Raw genomic sequence first — 17988 nt, forward strand, 5'->3', positions numbered from 1 at the left:
GTGTAAATTTTTTTGCAAATTATATTCAGTATAAATTTTTCTTTAATTTTATCTATTTCCTTTCGATAAGGCTGTATTACATTGTGGTTTTTAAGTTGTGGTATGCGGTATAAAAAACAATCAGAAAATCGTATATAAATTGTTTAGAGTTCAGACAAAGTTATGTGAGTTTTACCATACACAATCCAAATTATAAAACAGAACAATATGTAGCAGTTTATTTTATAAAGCCATTGACTTTGTTTTTACATTTGCGATGGAACATTTGGAAGAATTTAACAAGGAAAAATTTGAGGATTATTACCATGTGTTGGGAGCAAACGAATTATCGTCGGTAATAAAACTTAAATTATTATCAAACTGCTTGAAAACACACATAGTATTTAAATTTTTTATCGTTCTGGTGCTGTAAACAGCCAAATTGGCGCTGGTCTAGAATCCTACCACAGTTCTAAAATCAACGCACAAAATTTGAGTTAGGGTGCGGGTTAGCGTTTGGGTGTGGGTGGGTCAAGTATTATTATATTCTTTGTTTAATAATAATACTTGACCCACCCTCACCCAAACGCTAACCCGCACCCTAACCCAAGTGGTGTTTCGTTGTGGTAGGATTCTAGACCAGCGCCGCCAAATTTCTTACCTGGGTTGGGTTCAAGGTATTTTTCATAATCGCCTTCTGATCTGATATTGTTAATTATGATTAATAAATATTAAGGGCGTTCTGCTTTGAGCCTCCCTCTCTGTATCCAATTAATACAGTTGCATATAAACCATACACAATGACTGCTGCACTCGTATTGTTGACATCATAAATAAATTTGGGTCCATTAACAAGAGAAAAAAAACGACAAGTGAAAACAGTTTACTTTTATAAGTTACACCTATCATAGACATAGTCTGCCTATTTTTGTATGTGGCGATAATTTTTTTTATTCTAAATTCTGCTTTTTATTGTGTTTTGTTTCATGTATTTTAAAAAAATTTAGTATGTGGACTGCTTACAATGATATTTGGTTACTTGGTAATATTATTTTGTTTTTACATACTTAAGGTTGAACAAATCTTGACTGAGTATCGAATCAGGGCAAGGCAATATCATCCTGACAAAACACTCCCAGATAAGAATTGCTGTGAAAATTTTGTTAAACTCCAAGAAGCGAAAGAAGTACTCACAAACCCGAAGGTTTTGATAAATTACAATCTAAAATCACCTGAGAGAATGAAAATTATGATGTTTATAACTTTTAAAAGCAATGGTAGTATGCTTACAGGCATTGGAATTCAATAGAACTTTAATATATTTTAATGGCAATAATACTGTTACTTTACTCAACAACAAGTAAAACTCATAGTTAAAAACATGAGTAAAAACAGGATCAGACGTTTTGTTTAAAGGAAAATATATTTCGCCAAAGTGGCATCATCAGTTCCTTAATTCGAATGAACTCCTGTTTTTACTCATGTTTTTAACTATGAGTTTTACTTGTTAATATACGCGTCAGCGGAGCAGTGATCGACTGGCTAAAACCTGCCGCCGATGGTTTTCGATTCTATAAAGATACACCCTATTGTTTACTCAACAACTACTGATTATCAGGGTTTCAGCATTATATTTTTTAGAAAAGAAAGGATTATGACAAATGGAGAAAAAGTGGAATTCAAATCTCTTACCAGAGATGGGTCTCACTGGGAAATTCTATCAAAATGGTTTGTAATATGGCTTTCATTATTTAGTAAACAAACTTTGTTGTTCTATGCAGAAAGCAAGTTTCCTGCAAGTAATATACAAAATTATTATTATTTTATTACACTAACTAAAAAGGACTGAATCTTTTTATATCAAACCTTATAATATATCTGACTTAAAAAAATATTTTTCTAGGTATTTATTCAACTACATACCTTAAATACTAACAATTAAAAAAAGAAATGCAATTTATTTGACATTTGGTATGGACATGTTTTGAATAAGTAATTTTCACTTTGGGTAGTTATTATTTTAGAATTACTAAACACCACACTATCACCTAAACACAATTTTTTTTATTTCAGTCTATGCATTGGGCAACTGTTAAACATGATCCAATGATTAGTGTGGGAAATGAAGGTAAGCGTATGCTATAGTGCTACACACAAAAAAAATAGTTTTGAAAACTATATTTACGTAAGGATTATTTTGTCAATATTTGTAGAATAATGTGTTTTAGTTTAATGCCAAATTAAATTTTGTCTTTACAGAATCTCAAGAATCTACTTCATCCTCCCTGCCAAGTGATAACTTTAGTGACATCTTAAAAAAATTTCGCAACTATGAGATCTAGATAGGGTGGTTCTTTAATTTTGTTTAAATAATTACTTTGGATTAGGCAACACGTTGAAGTTCTATAATCACAAGCTACAGTAGTGTTGTTTTTAATTTTCATGTGCAATTAGTTTTACATGTTGCAATATACTTATGTATTTTTTGTGATGGAAAATCATTTTTAGACCAGAGATATTTGTGAAAGCTATTTAAAAGACTAGTTCTAGTAGTAAATGGAAGGATTATTTCGTTAAACTGGGAACCTGTGTGTTGTTTGCTTTATTGCAGTTTAGTGAAGTATTTTAAATGGCAAATATTTTTAATAGGAAGAACACGTAGAAATAGAAACTTGTACTATGTTAGGGTTTGTGTTTGACAAGATTAAAAAGGAAATGGCTTTGAAAAGATAAACTAAACAAGGGAAGGAAACTGTAGTTTTAAATTTATTTAACGATGTCGAAATATAGCATACTTCTATGAAAAAAAATATATTTCGCAGTTATGCCAAACCTTAAAAAACTATGGTAACACCCGCAGACTTTTACTCATAAGTTATGCCATGTAAGTGAAAATATCATAGCAGTTGGTCGCTGTCTTAAATGACAAACATAATAACCTGAACACAGGTTAACTTTAATTATGCTCAAGCTGTTTTTTGTTTATCGATGTTTTTTTAACTACCTAATCTAATAATGTTTTTTAAGTACGAAATCAATACAGGTAATTGCTCAGGTGCAGTTTATTATCAAATGTTATAAAATAAATCTACCATTGAAAACCACATTTTGCATGGACACTTGTAAAGTTGTTCATGATACAGCTACGGGCGGTACTGGTTTGTGATGTCTTGAAATAAGTTCGTTTGCCAAACTGGAGTCTGCACTTTCTTGCATCTCCTCTGCTGCCAGCTGTGCTTGGTAGAATCCGTTATAATCAAGCCTTGAGACGAAAAAAACATTGTTAAAATGCCAAAGTGTACTGTTTTCGTTTCGACAAAGCTCGGTATTTTAGAAATAAAATTAAATATATTACTGTGCCGCACGTTAAAAAAAATTAAGAACCTTCGATCTCAAGACCCTAAGGTTCAGTTTAGTTTGTTCTCTTTTGCGTCAAAGTTTCTAGTTAATGAAGACAATATCTCACGCTTCATGGTAAAACGTTTTCCTGCGCACGTGGCCGCGCAATATGTTACAGAGTACATTTTTATAGTAGTCATGCTACAGGAAAACGTTGCCGGATTTACACCCATGTAAATTGCCGCAATACAACTATCATCATGTGAATTGAGCCAGGTCTGTAGCAATATTTGCAAGAATTTTAATGCAAACTAAATGCGCTATAATTATTTTTATGGAAAGAAAATAAACTCAGCATGGATAAATGGATTATTGTGCCTAAGATTTTCCAAACCTGTTATTTCCTATCAAGATTCAATAAAAGGGGCATATTTATCTTTGTAAGTAAATTAGTAACACAACGTGCTCGCGGCCAAAGGCTGTATAGTCCAGGAATATCAACACACTTGTACAAGATGTTGAAAAGGCAATGCTGGCCTTGTTCGCGACTGATGAACGCCACGTCTTTGAGGAGCTTCTTTAGGACTGAAGAGAAGTTGTCGGCAAACGTGGCCACGGTTGCGCTATGCTCATCTGAACTGGAGAGCTCTTCGAGGTGGATTGACGTCTCCTGGTACATTAAAGCATAACTTAAAAAATACCAAATATTTGTGGGGACCAAAACAATTTAAGGATAATCATGTGGCCACCAAAAATTGGTTGTACAGTTAATTTGTTATCTGTCAAGAAAACGAGATTTCCTAAAGGGCATGGCACTACTTCAGCACAACCGATAAATTATTACGAGTAATAGGCGGGCGGAACTTAAAAAAAAAAGAAAAAAAGTTGGGTACATTGGACCGGCATCATAGCAAGATTAGAAGCTTTCAGCAATCTTGTAAACTTGAAAACCTTCGTGTGGGCTTCGAAGCTCACTCAGCCTGAAGTATCTCTCGGAAAGCTAACGTACACACGGTATAGCTATATACATCAGGGCAAAATTGTCCTCATTTTGGTTAAAGTTAGAATATCATAGCGCACCCTTGTAGCAGTCGTTAGCCTGTCGGCTTCACCCTGGCGTTCATCTTCCGTGGGAGGACCGGCTAGTGTTGAGTGCTCCAGCGTAGCTTCCAACATTGATGCGTCTACTTGTCTGCTTAGACTCTGCAAGAACAAATTTTTTAAATGCTGCACAGAAAAGAATCTAGTATTCGGTTAGTCAAAATAGGGTCACGATGTTTTAGGTGCATTTTAATAACTCCCAACGGTTTTGTACAGTGGTCCCGAAAAGTATATTACGTAGTTAACCACATTTTTTTGTTTAATTATTTGCAGCCCTCCGAATAACAAATAACCTTAGCAAAGTCACAAAGGCATAAATACCAATAGAAAATAAAACACCACGATAAAAGTAAGTAATATATAACGAAGTTGATTGAGATGGGCTCACTTGCTTGGCTTCTTTACATTTTTCTCTTTTCGGTCGGATTTACGACTAAAAACTTTAAATTGGTAAATCCGCTAAAACTGATTTACGATTGTCACTTTGGAAACTGCTGGTCTGGCATAAAGACAACTAGGAAAGCAAACTGTTTAGTATTTCATCGAAAAAAGTAATTGTAAACCAGAAGGTTTCGTGCGCCAACTAAAAATCAGTTAAAAAGTATCAACTAACTGCAATAAACCCAACCCCAAAACATACTGAGATCTCATAAATTCCACTAAAAACAATAAAAAGTTTTTTGCGTACCTGCATAAAGTTACTGAATGATACGCAGAGCATAAGGAGTTTGCTAAGTATTCTAAGTAGGTCGGTGTTGGTGAGTAGACAATCCTGCAAGCTCTGGCGCAGGAAGTCTTGGTGGAAGTCAAGAACCTCGTCCACGTTTACAGCCTGTCAAATCGCAAATAAAAGTGGTGGTGTTCGACATAATTCTTATGTTTTCAAACAGAATTATGTTTCTACTATAGAGTCACGTTAAAACAAGTTTTAATAACCAAAACTTCCTGGCAGGGCTGTGGAGTCGGAGTCGGTTTGTTTTGCTGGTGTCGGAGTCGGACTCGAGACTCGAGTAAGAACACTTAAAACTACCCGAGTCCCGAGTCCGACGTGCGCATGCACAGTTCCAAATTATAAAACTAAAATGGCCGCCTACTGTAAATTGTAAAGGCAGAATAGCATTTGATGAATATTTGCCAACCATTGTGGGTGGATGAATTATGTGACATTCATATAAGTGGATTGCTGAAAATCGACCTTTTATTTGGCCGGAGTCGGACTCGGGTTATTTTTAACGGACTGCGCAGCCCTGCTTCTTGGTAGCGAACCTTCTTGAGGTTGTTTTCGAGTGTCATCCAGTTCGGCTCAAGGACCTCGAACATCATGTAGTACTCAAAGTTGTGAATGAAGTGCATCATGCGCTGCAGAATTGTCATCGCGTTGACAAACCTGAGCAAAATTTGTATGTCTGTTTGCGGAGATTTGTTCTTTGAGACTGACAGTGACCAGTGACCATGGATGTCAGATATAATCCAATTAGAGCCGACACCGGATGTAAAAGAGTGGTTCGGTACCGGTTAGATACTACATAAACGGACATGAGAGACATTTTGCTGCGTTTGGCGAACGCAAGGTTTCAACCTCAAATAGAGAATTCTTAAAAAATACTAAATTAACAATTGTAACTGTTTAACGCTCAATAATTTAATTAGGCTGAAAACCATTTCGTTATACATTTTGATTTTATTATATGTGGACCATTTTAAGCCATCTGATTCCATAACTGAATCTTTCGCCTTTATGTTTGTTTTTTTCATTTTGTCAAGATTCAATCTGTAATCATGCTAAGTTAGATAAATATTGCATTGTAACAAGATTTTTCGTATAGTTTAACGTTTAAATCAAAGTGAAAGTAACCCCTTTCACATAGTTTCGCCTCGTAGGCCTACTTTGACATAGACAATCGACATTTTTTAAACTATGGCTTTATTACCAGGTTATGTTCCGATAAACTTTGGGTCTTACCAGTTTTTGGAGTGCATTGGCTTTCGTTTAAGTCCTTTAAACCTCACCCACACGCTGCTTAGTTGGCGCTCTACATGTTTGCAGTAAAACAAGTGTCGAAACAGCATCTGACAAAGCACAATAGGACATTTATTATTAGTGTTCCAATTCCAAGGTAAGTTTCAATTAACTAATTATTTAATATTCATAAAATTAAAAAAAAAAAAAAAAAAAAATAGATATATTACCTGGTATTTAGTTAACGCCTTTCTAGAAATAACCAAAGACAGAGGCCATCGGACAGTATAGTCCAGAGCAAACGATTCAAGGCCACTAAGGTTTAACTCAGTTGGGTCCAAAGATTTTACAACTGCAAAACATAAATCGTGTGTATTACAATCGTTGCACTTTGTTTGCTGTTAAAAAGCGTTCACGTTCAACATTTGCTTTAAATTATTCAGACAAAAGACTGCAAAAAAAAGTGAAGGGAAATTTAATAAATGCTATCTTATCCATTTAAAAAATAAACTAAGAAATAAACAAACAAAAGAAGAAAACGATCTAGTTAACAAAATCTTTGATAGAAATGCTCGTAACCGGTTAGGATTTATTTATAATTAAAAAGTAATTGAAACGTACTTAACATATTTTTTTCTTAACGAATATTAATGTAGTAATTAGATTAGATGGTAAAATTAGGAGTCTGTATTATTTTTTAACAGAAAATATTATTTTTAAGAAACACTTGCCTTGCTCCTCTACGGTATCAATGGAGAGGATACGCACAAGTTGGGTGATGAGGTCATAGTTGAGAAGAACAATTCTGCGTTGGAAAGAACAAAATATTATGACCACAATAAGGTTTGTATCAAAAAGATTTCCCTCATTTCAAGCGGAAACTTCAATGAGACTCACAGGTATAGTAATTAAGTTTCGACTTAACAACTGAACCTTCAAAGTAAAAAATACAACAATAATTGGATATAGTTACCTGACATCATCCTTATAAGGATCATGCTCGGCCAAACTTGTCCGCAATGCCAGTTCCAACAATGTTTCAAGTCGGTTTGGCATTATATCTGTGAAAGAAATGTCATTAGTCATTACATATTTTTTAACTTAACAGACAATAAAAACCTTGGTAAAATATGTATCTACCAATCGAAATACAGTTTAAAAAGGGTAAAACGAAATGTATTTACTATGTTTACCACCAAATACGTTTGTCACACATACCTTGCATTCTCATCTTCATTTCATTTTCTGTGAGGTCCATAAAGTGAAGAATAAAATCACCTTCATTGAGCAAAAAGTAGCTCTTCACTGACCTCAGTCGGGCAGTTAGGTTGTGCTCATTCATCAGCAGATCAAGCAACAGTTGGCTTGCGTAACTGTGGGCCTGTGACAGCAGTTGCCAATTTTATTCATTTAAGTGAAAAATTAAAAATTGATAGGACAATTTCGCAACTTAGTTAGCTCTGAGATCTACAATGAATGTTTTTTGACAAAGAACCTCAAATTAGCCATAAAACTAAAAACACATTTTTGGTATGTGGAACCTTTGAACTTCAGCGAGAACTTTTTAGGCTTTAGACCAAATGAGTGGATAATGATTCAAGCGAGTCAATATTTTTCTTGATTTACACAGGATTTGTTTTTAGGTAGACATGAGTTGCTTTAGTAATAAGCACAGTAATACAATACAATATAATTGCACTTGAAAAATTCACGACTTACTTGCTTAAAGGTGTCATTAACACTGCCTTTCTCGTTCATATGTTAAAAATCGTTATAGCTAGTTGAATAATTAACATACCTCTTCAATCTGCTTGACATATTCCTTTTTTGTTGGGCTGTAAACAATCTCACGGGTGCCTGGGCAGCACACATCACTTCCACACTGATGAACGACGTTAAGGTATTTGCCGGTGCTCAAAATCTTGTCAGCCATCTGAATTAAGAGTAGATTAATGTAATAGGAAAATTTTGGATAATTTAAAGAAGTACGTTTTTATAGCAGGGGTTCTTAAACTTTTTGTACCGCGGACCCCTATATTTTTAACTCTTTCTAAAAATTGATCATTTAAAAAAAAATATACACTAATATTTACATTAGGCCTTCATGGACCACCTAAAACTAGTTCACGGACCTCCAAGGGGTCCATGGGCCCCAGTTTAAGAAACCCTGGTTTATAGGAACATTTAACGTTCGGTTACTTAAATTACAACTCTACGTCCATATTGTGATGTCATAAAACTTGCTCTTAGTATTAAATATACATTTCTACACAAAATGACTTGAACAAACAAGGCTCTCTACCTGTTCAAGATAGACTGGTATGTGATCCCTGCAGAGGGTGTACCTCGACTCCCAATATTGGTCATTGTAGTCCTGGAGAAGCTTCTCTTTGCTGAACTTTTCACGCTCCTCAACAAGAAATTCGCCGTAGTGGTCGCTGATTTCGCCTCTGAAAGTTGTTTTTTTACCAAGCAGAAACGTATAACCGGAGAAATAATATAACAACATAACCCTTATTGTACTTAAGTCCTATAACGGTTTATTTTATGAGACGTTCTTTTTTTTATGAGATTTCTTTTAAAAATTAAGTCAGTGTATGTTATTGATATATCGAGTAGTATTGGTCAAAGCTATAGTTTTATGGATTTCCTGTTAACCAATTTGGAGAATCTGGAAAGTTGACTATATATCAATAATGTACTTTTCTAGTTTACTACTTTTAATTCAGAATTAATTTTTATAAACCCATTTACTGATCATAAGAAAATTATCTTCCTTCTTACTTATAAATCCATTTTTCAAGCATTTCTAGATAAGGAACGTTTGCAAGTTGTGCAAGGTATGTGTAAAGTTGTTCTGCTGACTTGTCACTAAACAAAAACAAATTAAAGGTAATTAACAAAGCAAAAAAAAAATTGTTGAATGTGGACCTCAGAAAATTTCCAGTTACCGATAAAAGTATTATCTCATTTGCGGTTTGATTAGCTACATTGTAGGAAAAAATGGAATAGAATAGAGACAAATTTTCCAACGAGCTGACCAGCAGATCAATAAATCGCCCTGTGGTTCTAAGACATGTTGTTTTCACAGTATTTTAAAATACTTAACCACATTAACCGGACATGAAAATCATTGTGTACTATCGTATGCAAATTAGCATACTATGTGTAGAAATATTTCAAATTAGGTTGTCAGAAAATAGGTACTTCGCCTATCTAGATGTTGTGGAATTTTACTTTATTTAAATCAGGAAAGCTAAAAATTTTATAAGCTAAAAACCATCAATTAGGTTGGCATTTACCAATTAGAAGTCAATCAATGTTTCACAGCCAATAATTGATGAACAGATTGCATTGAGAGCTTTAATCAGTCGATTCAAAAACTGTACCCAATGCTTCCCATGATGCGCTTGTGCAGTAGAGTAAGCACAGAACCGCCAATGCAGTTGCCACGCTCCACTGCATTGGCCAGCGACGAGAGTAGTTGCATCTGCTGAAGGACTGGTTGTAAAAGGAAAACAAGTCTCTGTAGGGACAGATCACCATGGCGCTGTTGGTCGTCCAACTGTGCCAAACTTATCTGGTATTCCTAAACAGAAATTAAACAGTATATTTTAATTGTGCATAAATGTAACATGGGTCTTTTAAAGTCTTACTCATCAACGACATATATCAACAAGACTCCTGGGTGTATTTGGGCTACGTGCATAGGCGCCGAACGTGGGTGTGCAGAGCGTTTTTTGACGCCCTGGATTTCTTGCAGGGCGTCAAAACGCCCTGGAATTCGGCCAGGTTTCATGTGCAATTAGTGTGCAACTCCACTTCTGTGAACACTCTATTACAGCTAGCGCAATGTACACCGCTAGTAGCACAATCGTGGTTCACTAACAGTATGCGCGAGTTTCCTGAATGACATGGGAAGAAGTACCATCGGCGAAAGTGTTCGTTCTCACCTATTAATAAAACGAGGCGCTGAAAATGCGACATATAAAGTCGCGCTAACGTACATCAAAATAGACAAGTGTTAACCTATTTCCTAACTTTTAAAGGCCGTATAACACAGTGCTTCGTCTGGCGTCACAAATCATAATGTGAAATATGCTGAGACGTTTGGTCACTTAAATCGATAAATAAACTTAATACTCCGAACATAAGCTTTTAAACGCCAACACATATAAAAATCCTCGTTCAATAACGCCAACTCCTCTCGCACAAATCTCTTTAATTTTTAATATCGGTACAGCCAAAAAATTCCACCCTCGCTTCGCTCGCTCCTTCTGCACGTATACTATGGCGGATAATCAGTTACGAAACACTGTTCAAAGTAGATTGGTACTAACCTTCGTCCTTCATCATTTTAATGGAGGACAGATCACGTATTTTCACAACTAATATTATCGTTTTTGTTTGCTGTTGTCAAGGTTTAACTAACCGTCAGAACCGGCAATGTTTTTAACCTAGTTGGTTCACGCATACTAAGCTAATGCGAAATCAAAATGAAACGCAAGGCAAAACGCTGTTTTTCGCCTCTTGTTTAGTCGACCGTAAACGCAGAATGTTACGTTATTTGTTCAGGTTAGCTAATTAGCCAGGGTTTATTAATTAGCCAGGGTTTATTAAAGTCAGCCTTCGTCCTTTTTTATCTCGCTAAAAACGTCGAGTTAGGCGAATGTTTCTCTCTGTTCGATATAGTTACCGCAACATTATTCTCTATAAGCATATCCTAAAAAACACGTGTTTAGTTTCTCTACACACGTCTTGTATTTTAGCTGACTTGGCAAACACACTGCTCGGCGCAGATGTTAAATAAAACACCCAGGAAAAAATATCCATGTGTAGTATTGCACGTGGCGAAAGGCTGCTTGTAATTTAGCGTAGTCGTACATGGGGAAAACTTCGTATGTATGGTCAGACAAAAAACAGGGGAATTCCCCATGTTGAAATTGCGGGCCCCTTTTTTGATTTTCTGAATACGCCCTGGTAGTGAGTAAGGACAGGTTCGAAAAACGCCCTGGGATTTTGAAAGCTCGGCGCCTATGGCTACGTGGCAGAGTAATTGTTTGGCCACAGCGACAGGTCTCTAACCAAACTTGTCACTCGCGAACGACCAATTAGGCGTAACTTTTCGCGATAAAACGAATAAAAAGGATTCAATATTCTACTTCCATACTTACTAGTCAAAGCAGGTGTCAGAAAAATGTGTTACAAACTGTTACAAGAAAGGTTTGCAGTCATAATAAAAACACAAAATCAAGTCAACTGGTAAATTTTGAAAATAGTGACACTTTAGTGTTCGCAATATCTAGCTGGAGAGTTATGCCCGTGGCCCCCCAATGACCGCTCCGTGGCCCCCCAGGGGGCCAAGGGCCACGGTTGAGAAACCCTGGTGTAATGCTTTATTTTTACCATAAAATATGTGATTGAAAAACCCGAAGGTTGAATAAATTAGGCAATGTTAAATTCTCTTAGGACTTTGTCATCTAAACAAGTATATACCTTTTCTAAATTTGTACAGGTGAACCTTACCCTAATAATGTTCTTCATTGCAGAGCATAAAGCATGGTTGACCTGGCCATATTCAAACAAACTTCTTTCTGTCAACAAAAACATGTGTGATTCAACATTCAACCATTCAACCTAACATATGCACATTACTACATTTCACCTGCAATGAATAATAAGCAAGCCTGACAATTTGGATTAAATAAAACACACCTGCTTTATGTTAAAAAATATATTCAAATATTAGGACATTATACTTTTTTCAGATACCTTCAATAAAACTGATGACGATAGAATAAGAACTTGCAATTGGAACAATCATGTTAACCATTTCTGACAAAGACACATCTGTAAAAGATTACACATAAATTTCTAACAATTTTGTAAATAAATAACACACCAAACTTATAACAAGTAAAACAAATGTTTTAATATGCTAAACTACAAAATAAGAACAGTAGGATATATTGACAATCAAACATTAGCTATGGTACACTAAAGTTTGTGACAACTTTTAATAAAATCCAGAAATTAAGTTTAACTCAGGAATTCTGTAATAAAGGTAACTTGACAATCACTGTAAAACCTAAATCTATACAATTTGCCACATGTATATTTCTACCTAATGTTGGCTCTACAATAAATCTCCGAGGTGAGTGCTTGTCATCCCCTTGTCTAACCAAGATGTGACGACCTTCCACCCCTGAGAGTATGGCAAGAACATCCTTTACAATTTCTTGCTCCTGTAGTCTGAGCGATAGATTGCCAATTGGGCTTGACTGTAAGAAACATTATTGTTTAATTTGCAAAAAGATGTCCATCTAGAAAATTACTTTTATAATTGCCACATATCTACTTGAAAGAGACAATGCAACAAATTTTAAACGCAAGTCAATTTTTTAAATAAAAAAGGTCAAAATCACATTTTTATAAAATATCTTACAGGATGTTGAGTTCCTGACTGAAAAGGAAAATCAAACGTAAGGTTAATCCTTTTCATAGGACCAACAAGCCATGGCGGCTGTGTTGGTGTGACTTGATTTGTTGCACGAGATTGGTGCCGCTCCTGCAACATCTTTCTAACAGCTTCAGTCGTCATTTGGGGTAGAGCTGCTTTTTCCAGGTTGCTACGAAGCTGTAACATATGTTGACTACTTCAAAAAATAGGACTGCTGAAACTCATTAACAGGTGCATCTACAGCAGTTGTAACTAAACTTTCTAATACAATTTATGGGCACACTAATAAAAAAAAATTGCAATAAAATAACTTAGAATAGAAAAACTACACTACAAAAAGATGGGATTGTATGCTTTGCTTCATTCCATTTACCAATTTTGCATTGGGTTTAGGAATAAAAATATTTATTTGCATTGCTGCTAAACTGTTTTAACAACCTTAATGGGTCGACAAAAACCACTTTTGGAGCCGCTGATTAAAGAGTGGATTCAGAAATTCATTTTTAGGAGGGTGATGTTTTTTTATGTTTTTGCAAACCTGATTTAATATAATTACACCTAATTATGGGTTAATGAAGGTGCATTGCAGTTTTTAAATAATATATTAGAACACTAATTAAATTTGCAGTTTACACATTGAAACCTAGTATAAAGTTGGCAATTACGTGAGATATAATCGCAATGTATAATGTATTTGACTGTGACTTTAAATACAACATAACAGACTTGTATGGTATGAGGCATATTTAGGCCAGTAATTTTCAATTGGTGTTCTAAATTATTTTATTGCATAAAGTGAAACACTCACATCCAAACTTACCTCGATGATTTCTTGTGCAGTTAGTTTGGTTCCAGAAGCAGGCAGGGTTACAAGAGATGACCCCAAACCTCCTGGTGCAATTTTAGGTATAATTTTTTGGGCCTCGCCACGATCCTTACCACATTTGACTAATGCATCTTTTGTTTTGACGTCCTCCATAACTCCCGATAACAAAAACAAAAGTGAATCCATGTTGCGAGTACTGCAATTAAAATTTTGTCAATGGCCGTATTTATCTAATTTTAAATAGAGGGATCAGGTGGCACTATATAAAGACAAATAGTATTAAATTCTCGACAAGCTTTCGCACAACCGTGCTTCATCATATAGAAATGAAAACAATTATAGCACAAGCGCAAGTTAAAGGCAATAAGAATGAAACATATCCACAAGCACATGTTCGCAAAGACATGCGCGACTGACAAAAAAAGCAATTATAACAAGTGTTTTCATTTCTACTATGATCGGATGAAGTACGGTTGTGCGATAGCTTGATGACAATTCAGTACAATTTGTCTTTATATAGTGCAATAAAAATATTTGTCTTGCAGAGTTAGGGGTTTCTTATACAGTTAGTTAGAAACTCTGGCTGAAAAATTAAAAATAACCTGCACATATTTTTTACTACTTTGCATCTATCTTACCTTGATTTACTGAACCAAGCACCTTTAAAATTTACAAGTTTGATCAACCAGTTTGGGTAACTTTATGTGTTATATATATATATATATATATATAGATAATGTTATACAATAAAACACAAGTAATTTAATGTGTAAATATACTTTTTTGATTTGAGCTCCTCATATTTATGAACAAATTCTTGAGGCTTTGATGCATTTTCAGATATCTTGATTGTAGCTGTATGGGTATTGACCTGAAACAATTAGACTTTTTTAAAGTAGTTTAATGATTTAGGTAAATTTAGCGTAGTTTTAATTTTTTGATTGAAATGTGCACAATTTGTTCCGGAAATAAAACCTGTAAACACAACAAAGGGTTCAAGTTTAGACCTTTCCAAAGTTAAAGCACCTGAGTTGTTCTAAACGGAGTCCGATTCTTCAGCAAATGATCAGTGAGATCAGCCGCACTCTTGGATTCACTTGTGTTTATTCTAAAAATATATTAAAGATGTTAAATATATTTGAGATGTTTACCTAAATCAACATTGATAAGATATGTTTGACACTAACATAATTATTATGTCACACATAAAAGAGGTAGTGACCAAGAATATCATAAAAAGATAACCAAATTAGCCAGTCTGCATTTCATGGCCCTTCACATCGAGATCATGGTTGTGCAGCGCCAGATTTAGAGATGTGCAGGTGTGCAATTAAGGTTTTACGCACACCTCACATTCGGGAATCTAGCATCAATATTTTTTTGGAATTTAGCTGTGCAAGTTACTAATTCGAGTAGGCACACGAATTGCCTTCAACATATCTTGGGTGTGCACCCTGAGTTTATCAGCTTACACCAAGGGTTCCCAACCTTTTTCCAATACCGTACCACTTGGAAGTTTTCTTACGCCACGCGTACCACTTCTTCTATAACAGTGGTTCTTCACCTTTTTTCTACCGCGCCCCCCTGTGGTAATTGTTCTGTGCCTTGCGCCCCCCCCCCCCCCCCTTAGATATTAAACAACAATAATAAAGGAAATTTGTAGTGTGAAGCGCGAAAGGAATTTATTTTTTAGTTTATTTGGTTTGTATTGGCTAAACCTTAATTTTCGAGACACACAAAAGCTGTTCGTGCTCGATATATTGGTTTTCATCGAGCTAATTTTGACATACATGTTGTAAAACATTGCGTTAATCATGTTTTAAAAGGGGTGATGGCACACAATGCAAATGCTATATACTGCAAATAACATTACAAATTAGCGCAATAAAGTCGGAGTTCCCCCCAATTAGTGATGCGCAAAAAGTTGTTCGTAGTTTGCGCAAAGCGCAAAATTTTGGGGTTTGGTGGAAAAATTGGCAAAACACAGTTTGTGGAGAGGGTGGCATGCTGCACAACTTAGATCTTTTTCAACCATATCATACTGTTATGAATAGGCACAGCCCAAAAGTTCGCAAATCGTTAAATTATGATCGTGTTTCTTCAGTTTCTTTTCTAAACAGGTTTAATTTGGATGTTATGCATAAGACAGCATACAAGCAGATTTAGTAACTAAAGCAACATGAAACTCTGATAAAACATTATAAAAAGTTAAATATTGAAATAGAGCTTGCGCCCCCGGTTAAGAACCACTGTTGTAGAACAACATTTTGATTGAATCATATTTTTGCCTATTTTTAGCTTACAACTAGCAATTCAATGCTATTTGTAAATTAAGCTATAAATCAGTAGATAATATCTATCAAGAGTAGGGATGCTCAAAGCAGAATATCGAATCCTTGGATTTGAATCCAGATGGGATTCGAATCGAATTCTGCCGTTTATTTCGGGTAATTGGAACCGATATAATTTAATGTTTTACCTAATTGTAAACGCGTGTGGTAAGTTGGCCTGTCGCTGCGGCGACAAATTTACAGTGCTTGCTCTAAATGTAACCTGGTAGTGCAGTGTCAGCGTTTTTTTTGGGCGACCAATTGCTGCGTCTCGCGATAACGTTCATCTAATAATTAAGTGTCAATCAAGCGTTATTGGCCGAACGACTAACGTGTAATGTCTGGTGTGGAGTTCGCAAATGCCCTAAATGCGTTAAGTTGCAAAAGTAATGTTACGTTGTAAAACGTGCTAGCAGTCTACAAAATGCGCTATAGGGTTACTTAAGGTCAACTTTAGGCCAATATTCAGCAAGGTTATGCAGTTATGCACAGCGTAATTGTCAAGAATTTGTTATATCAATAGTAACTTTGTATTCTTTGCAGTACATTATTTGACTGCATAACAGATCATGTTAGTCAAAAAAGAAGCACTAAAACCCAACAATGCTTTAAAAAACAGGACCGGATTGCTTAACACTTCTGTGTGTAGTGTTTCATTGCACTCACTATTGGCAAAAATATAAGTTTTGGCAACAACCTGGACAGTTTTGGCAACAACCTGGACAGTTGACATAATACAGTTTACAGAACTGCTTCAAATGACAGTTGTTAAGAATGTTAAACATATGGGAGATTTTTTTATTATAATGTACACATGTTAGCAAATTGTTTGGGCGATTTATTGCTGTGATTGTAGGCCCTGTGAGGTAGATTAAGATCAATACCTTCCCCAAACAAAACCAAGGTTAGATAATTTAATAAAAATATACTAGGATTCGCTATTCTTGATTCGTTATTCTAGATTCGAAACCTATTATTCTAGAATACCTTGGGATTCTACTTTGAACATCCCTAATCAAGAGCAATCGTTTGACATAATTAACGCCCACTGTTCAACAGCGTTGTACGCTTTACAAAGCTACTGTGCTCCTTGTCGACAATTGATATGACCTGTCTTTTGAAGATCGTAATGGTACGACACAACAGGAATAATTACATAACAATGAATAGGCTTTAGGGAATTTTTTTTGCAAAAAAACAGACCAACAAAATATATAGTTGTGAATCCAGGTTTTTTGTGAAAAAAACGGAAGGTACTCGGGTACCACCTGGAAAACCTTCCACTAGTGGTACGCGTACCACAGGTTGGGAACCCCTGGCTTACACCAACAAATTTTGATATATAGGGTTTGCAATTTACAAATACAAGTGTGGAAACATAATGCTCTAAAAATCAAGGATGTGCATTGCCATAAAATGCACACTGACTGTTTAATATGTATACATTTTTACAGTAAGTAACGATACGAGTTGTCAAAATTAAAATTGCCAGGAAGAATTAAATATGGAAGAATTAATATAATAATGGTACTTGACCCATCCGAACCCAAACGCAAACCCGCACACTAACCCAAACAATATGCGTTGAACAATTAGCTGTGTGGTAGGATTCTAGACCAAAGCCGTATAAATAGTCGGACGAAAATCTGGTAGGATTTTAGACAAGCGCCACTTACTTTAGCAAATGTAGAAGTTGATTTGTACAATGGTGAATTCGAAATTCGTCACTCATTGTTTTTGTTTTGATCTCTAGCTACAAAGTACTCGCTATATTATAAATCAGAAAATAAATATTTCAATTTTACTTTTAACACCCGCCAAGTCTAATATTTGACACAAACGGAAAAATAGCAGTAGTGTCAGGGTTGTGATGGTAGTGCAGGAGACTGAGTCCCATTTTTATAAAATGTTGCAGGGGGCCTATTTGCTTATCTGCTTGTCTCTAGGTAAGGCCAGAACCACTTTCCCTGATCTCCCTTGTTCCCCTCTACTC

The 17988-nt window shown here is 35.4% G+C and overlaps 2 protein-coding genes across 2 annotated transcripts; one reads left to right on the forward strand and one right to left on the reverse strand.

Annotated features, from left to right (window-relative positions):
* Positions 1–184: 184 nt before the first annotated feature.
* Positions 185–2510, forward strand: LOC146136103 (dnaJ homolog subfamily C member 12-like). The gene is made up of 5 exons (XM_083395835.1): positions 185–334; positions 1052–1183; positions 1621–1707; positions 2053–2107; positions 2239–2510. Exons 1-5 carry the CDS (start codon positions 257–259, stop codon positions 2319–2321), a joined length of 435 nt encoding a protein of 144 aa, XP_083251961.1. The 5' UTR covers positions 185–256; the 3' UTR covers positions 2322–2510.
* Positions 2511–3034: 524 nt separating this feature from the next.
* On the reverse strand, positions 3035–17817 carry LOC146136104 (gamma-tubulin complex component 2-like). The gene is made up of 22 exons (XM_083395257.1): positions 17672–17817; positions 14692–14773; positions 14445–14536; positions 13660–13861; positions 12825–13016; positions 12504–12660; positions 12152–12229; positions 11906–11973; positions 9769–9968; positions 9164–9250; positions 8682–8829; positions 8178–8312; positions 7598–7760; positions 7353–7440; positions 7111–7184; positions 6610–6731; positions 6383–6489; positions 5686–5806; positions 5108–5251; positions 4399–4521; positions 3825–3988; positions 3035–3241 (listed from the first exon to the last, which is right to left on the reverse strand). Exons 1-22 carry the CDS (start codon positions 17725–17727, stop codon positions 3112–3114), a joined length of 2733 nt encoding a protein of 910 aa, XP_083251383.1. The 5' UTR covers positions 17728–17817; the 3' UTR covers positions 3035–3111.
* Between the last annotated feature and the right edge of the window lie 171 nt (positions 17818–17988).

This window comes from Ascidiella aspersa, chromosome 8 (genome assembly GCF_963924565.1).
Source record: "Ascidiella aspersa chromosome 8, kaAscAspe10.2, whole genome shotgun sequence".
Taxonomy (NCBI): Eukaryota; Metazoa; Chordata; class Ascidiacea; order Phlebobranchia; family Ascidiidae; genus Ascidiella; species Ascidiella aspersa.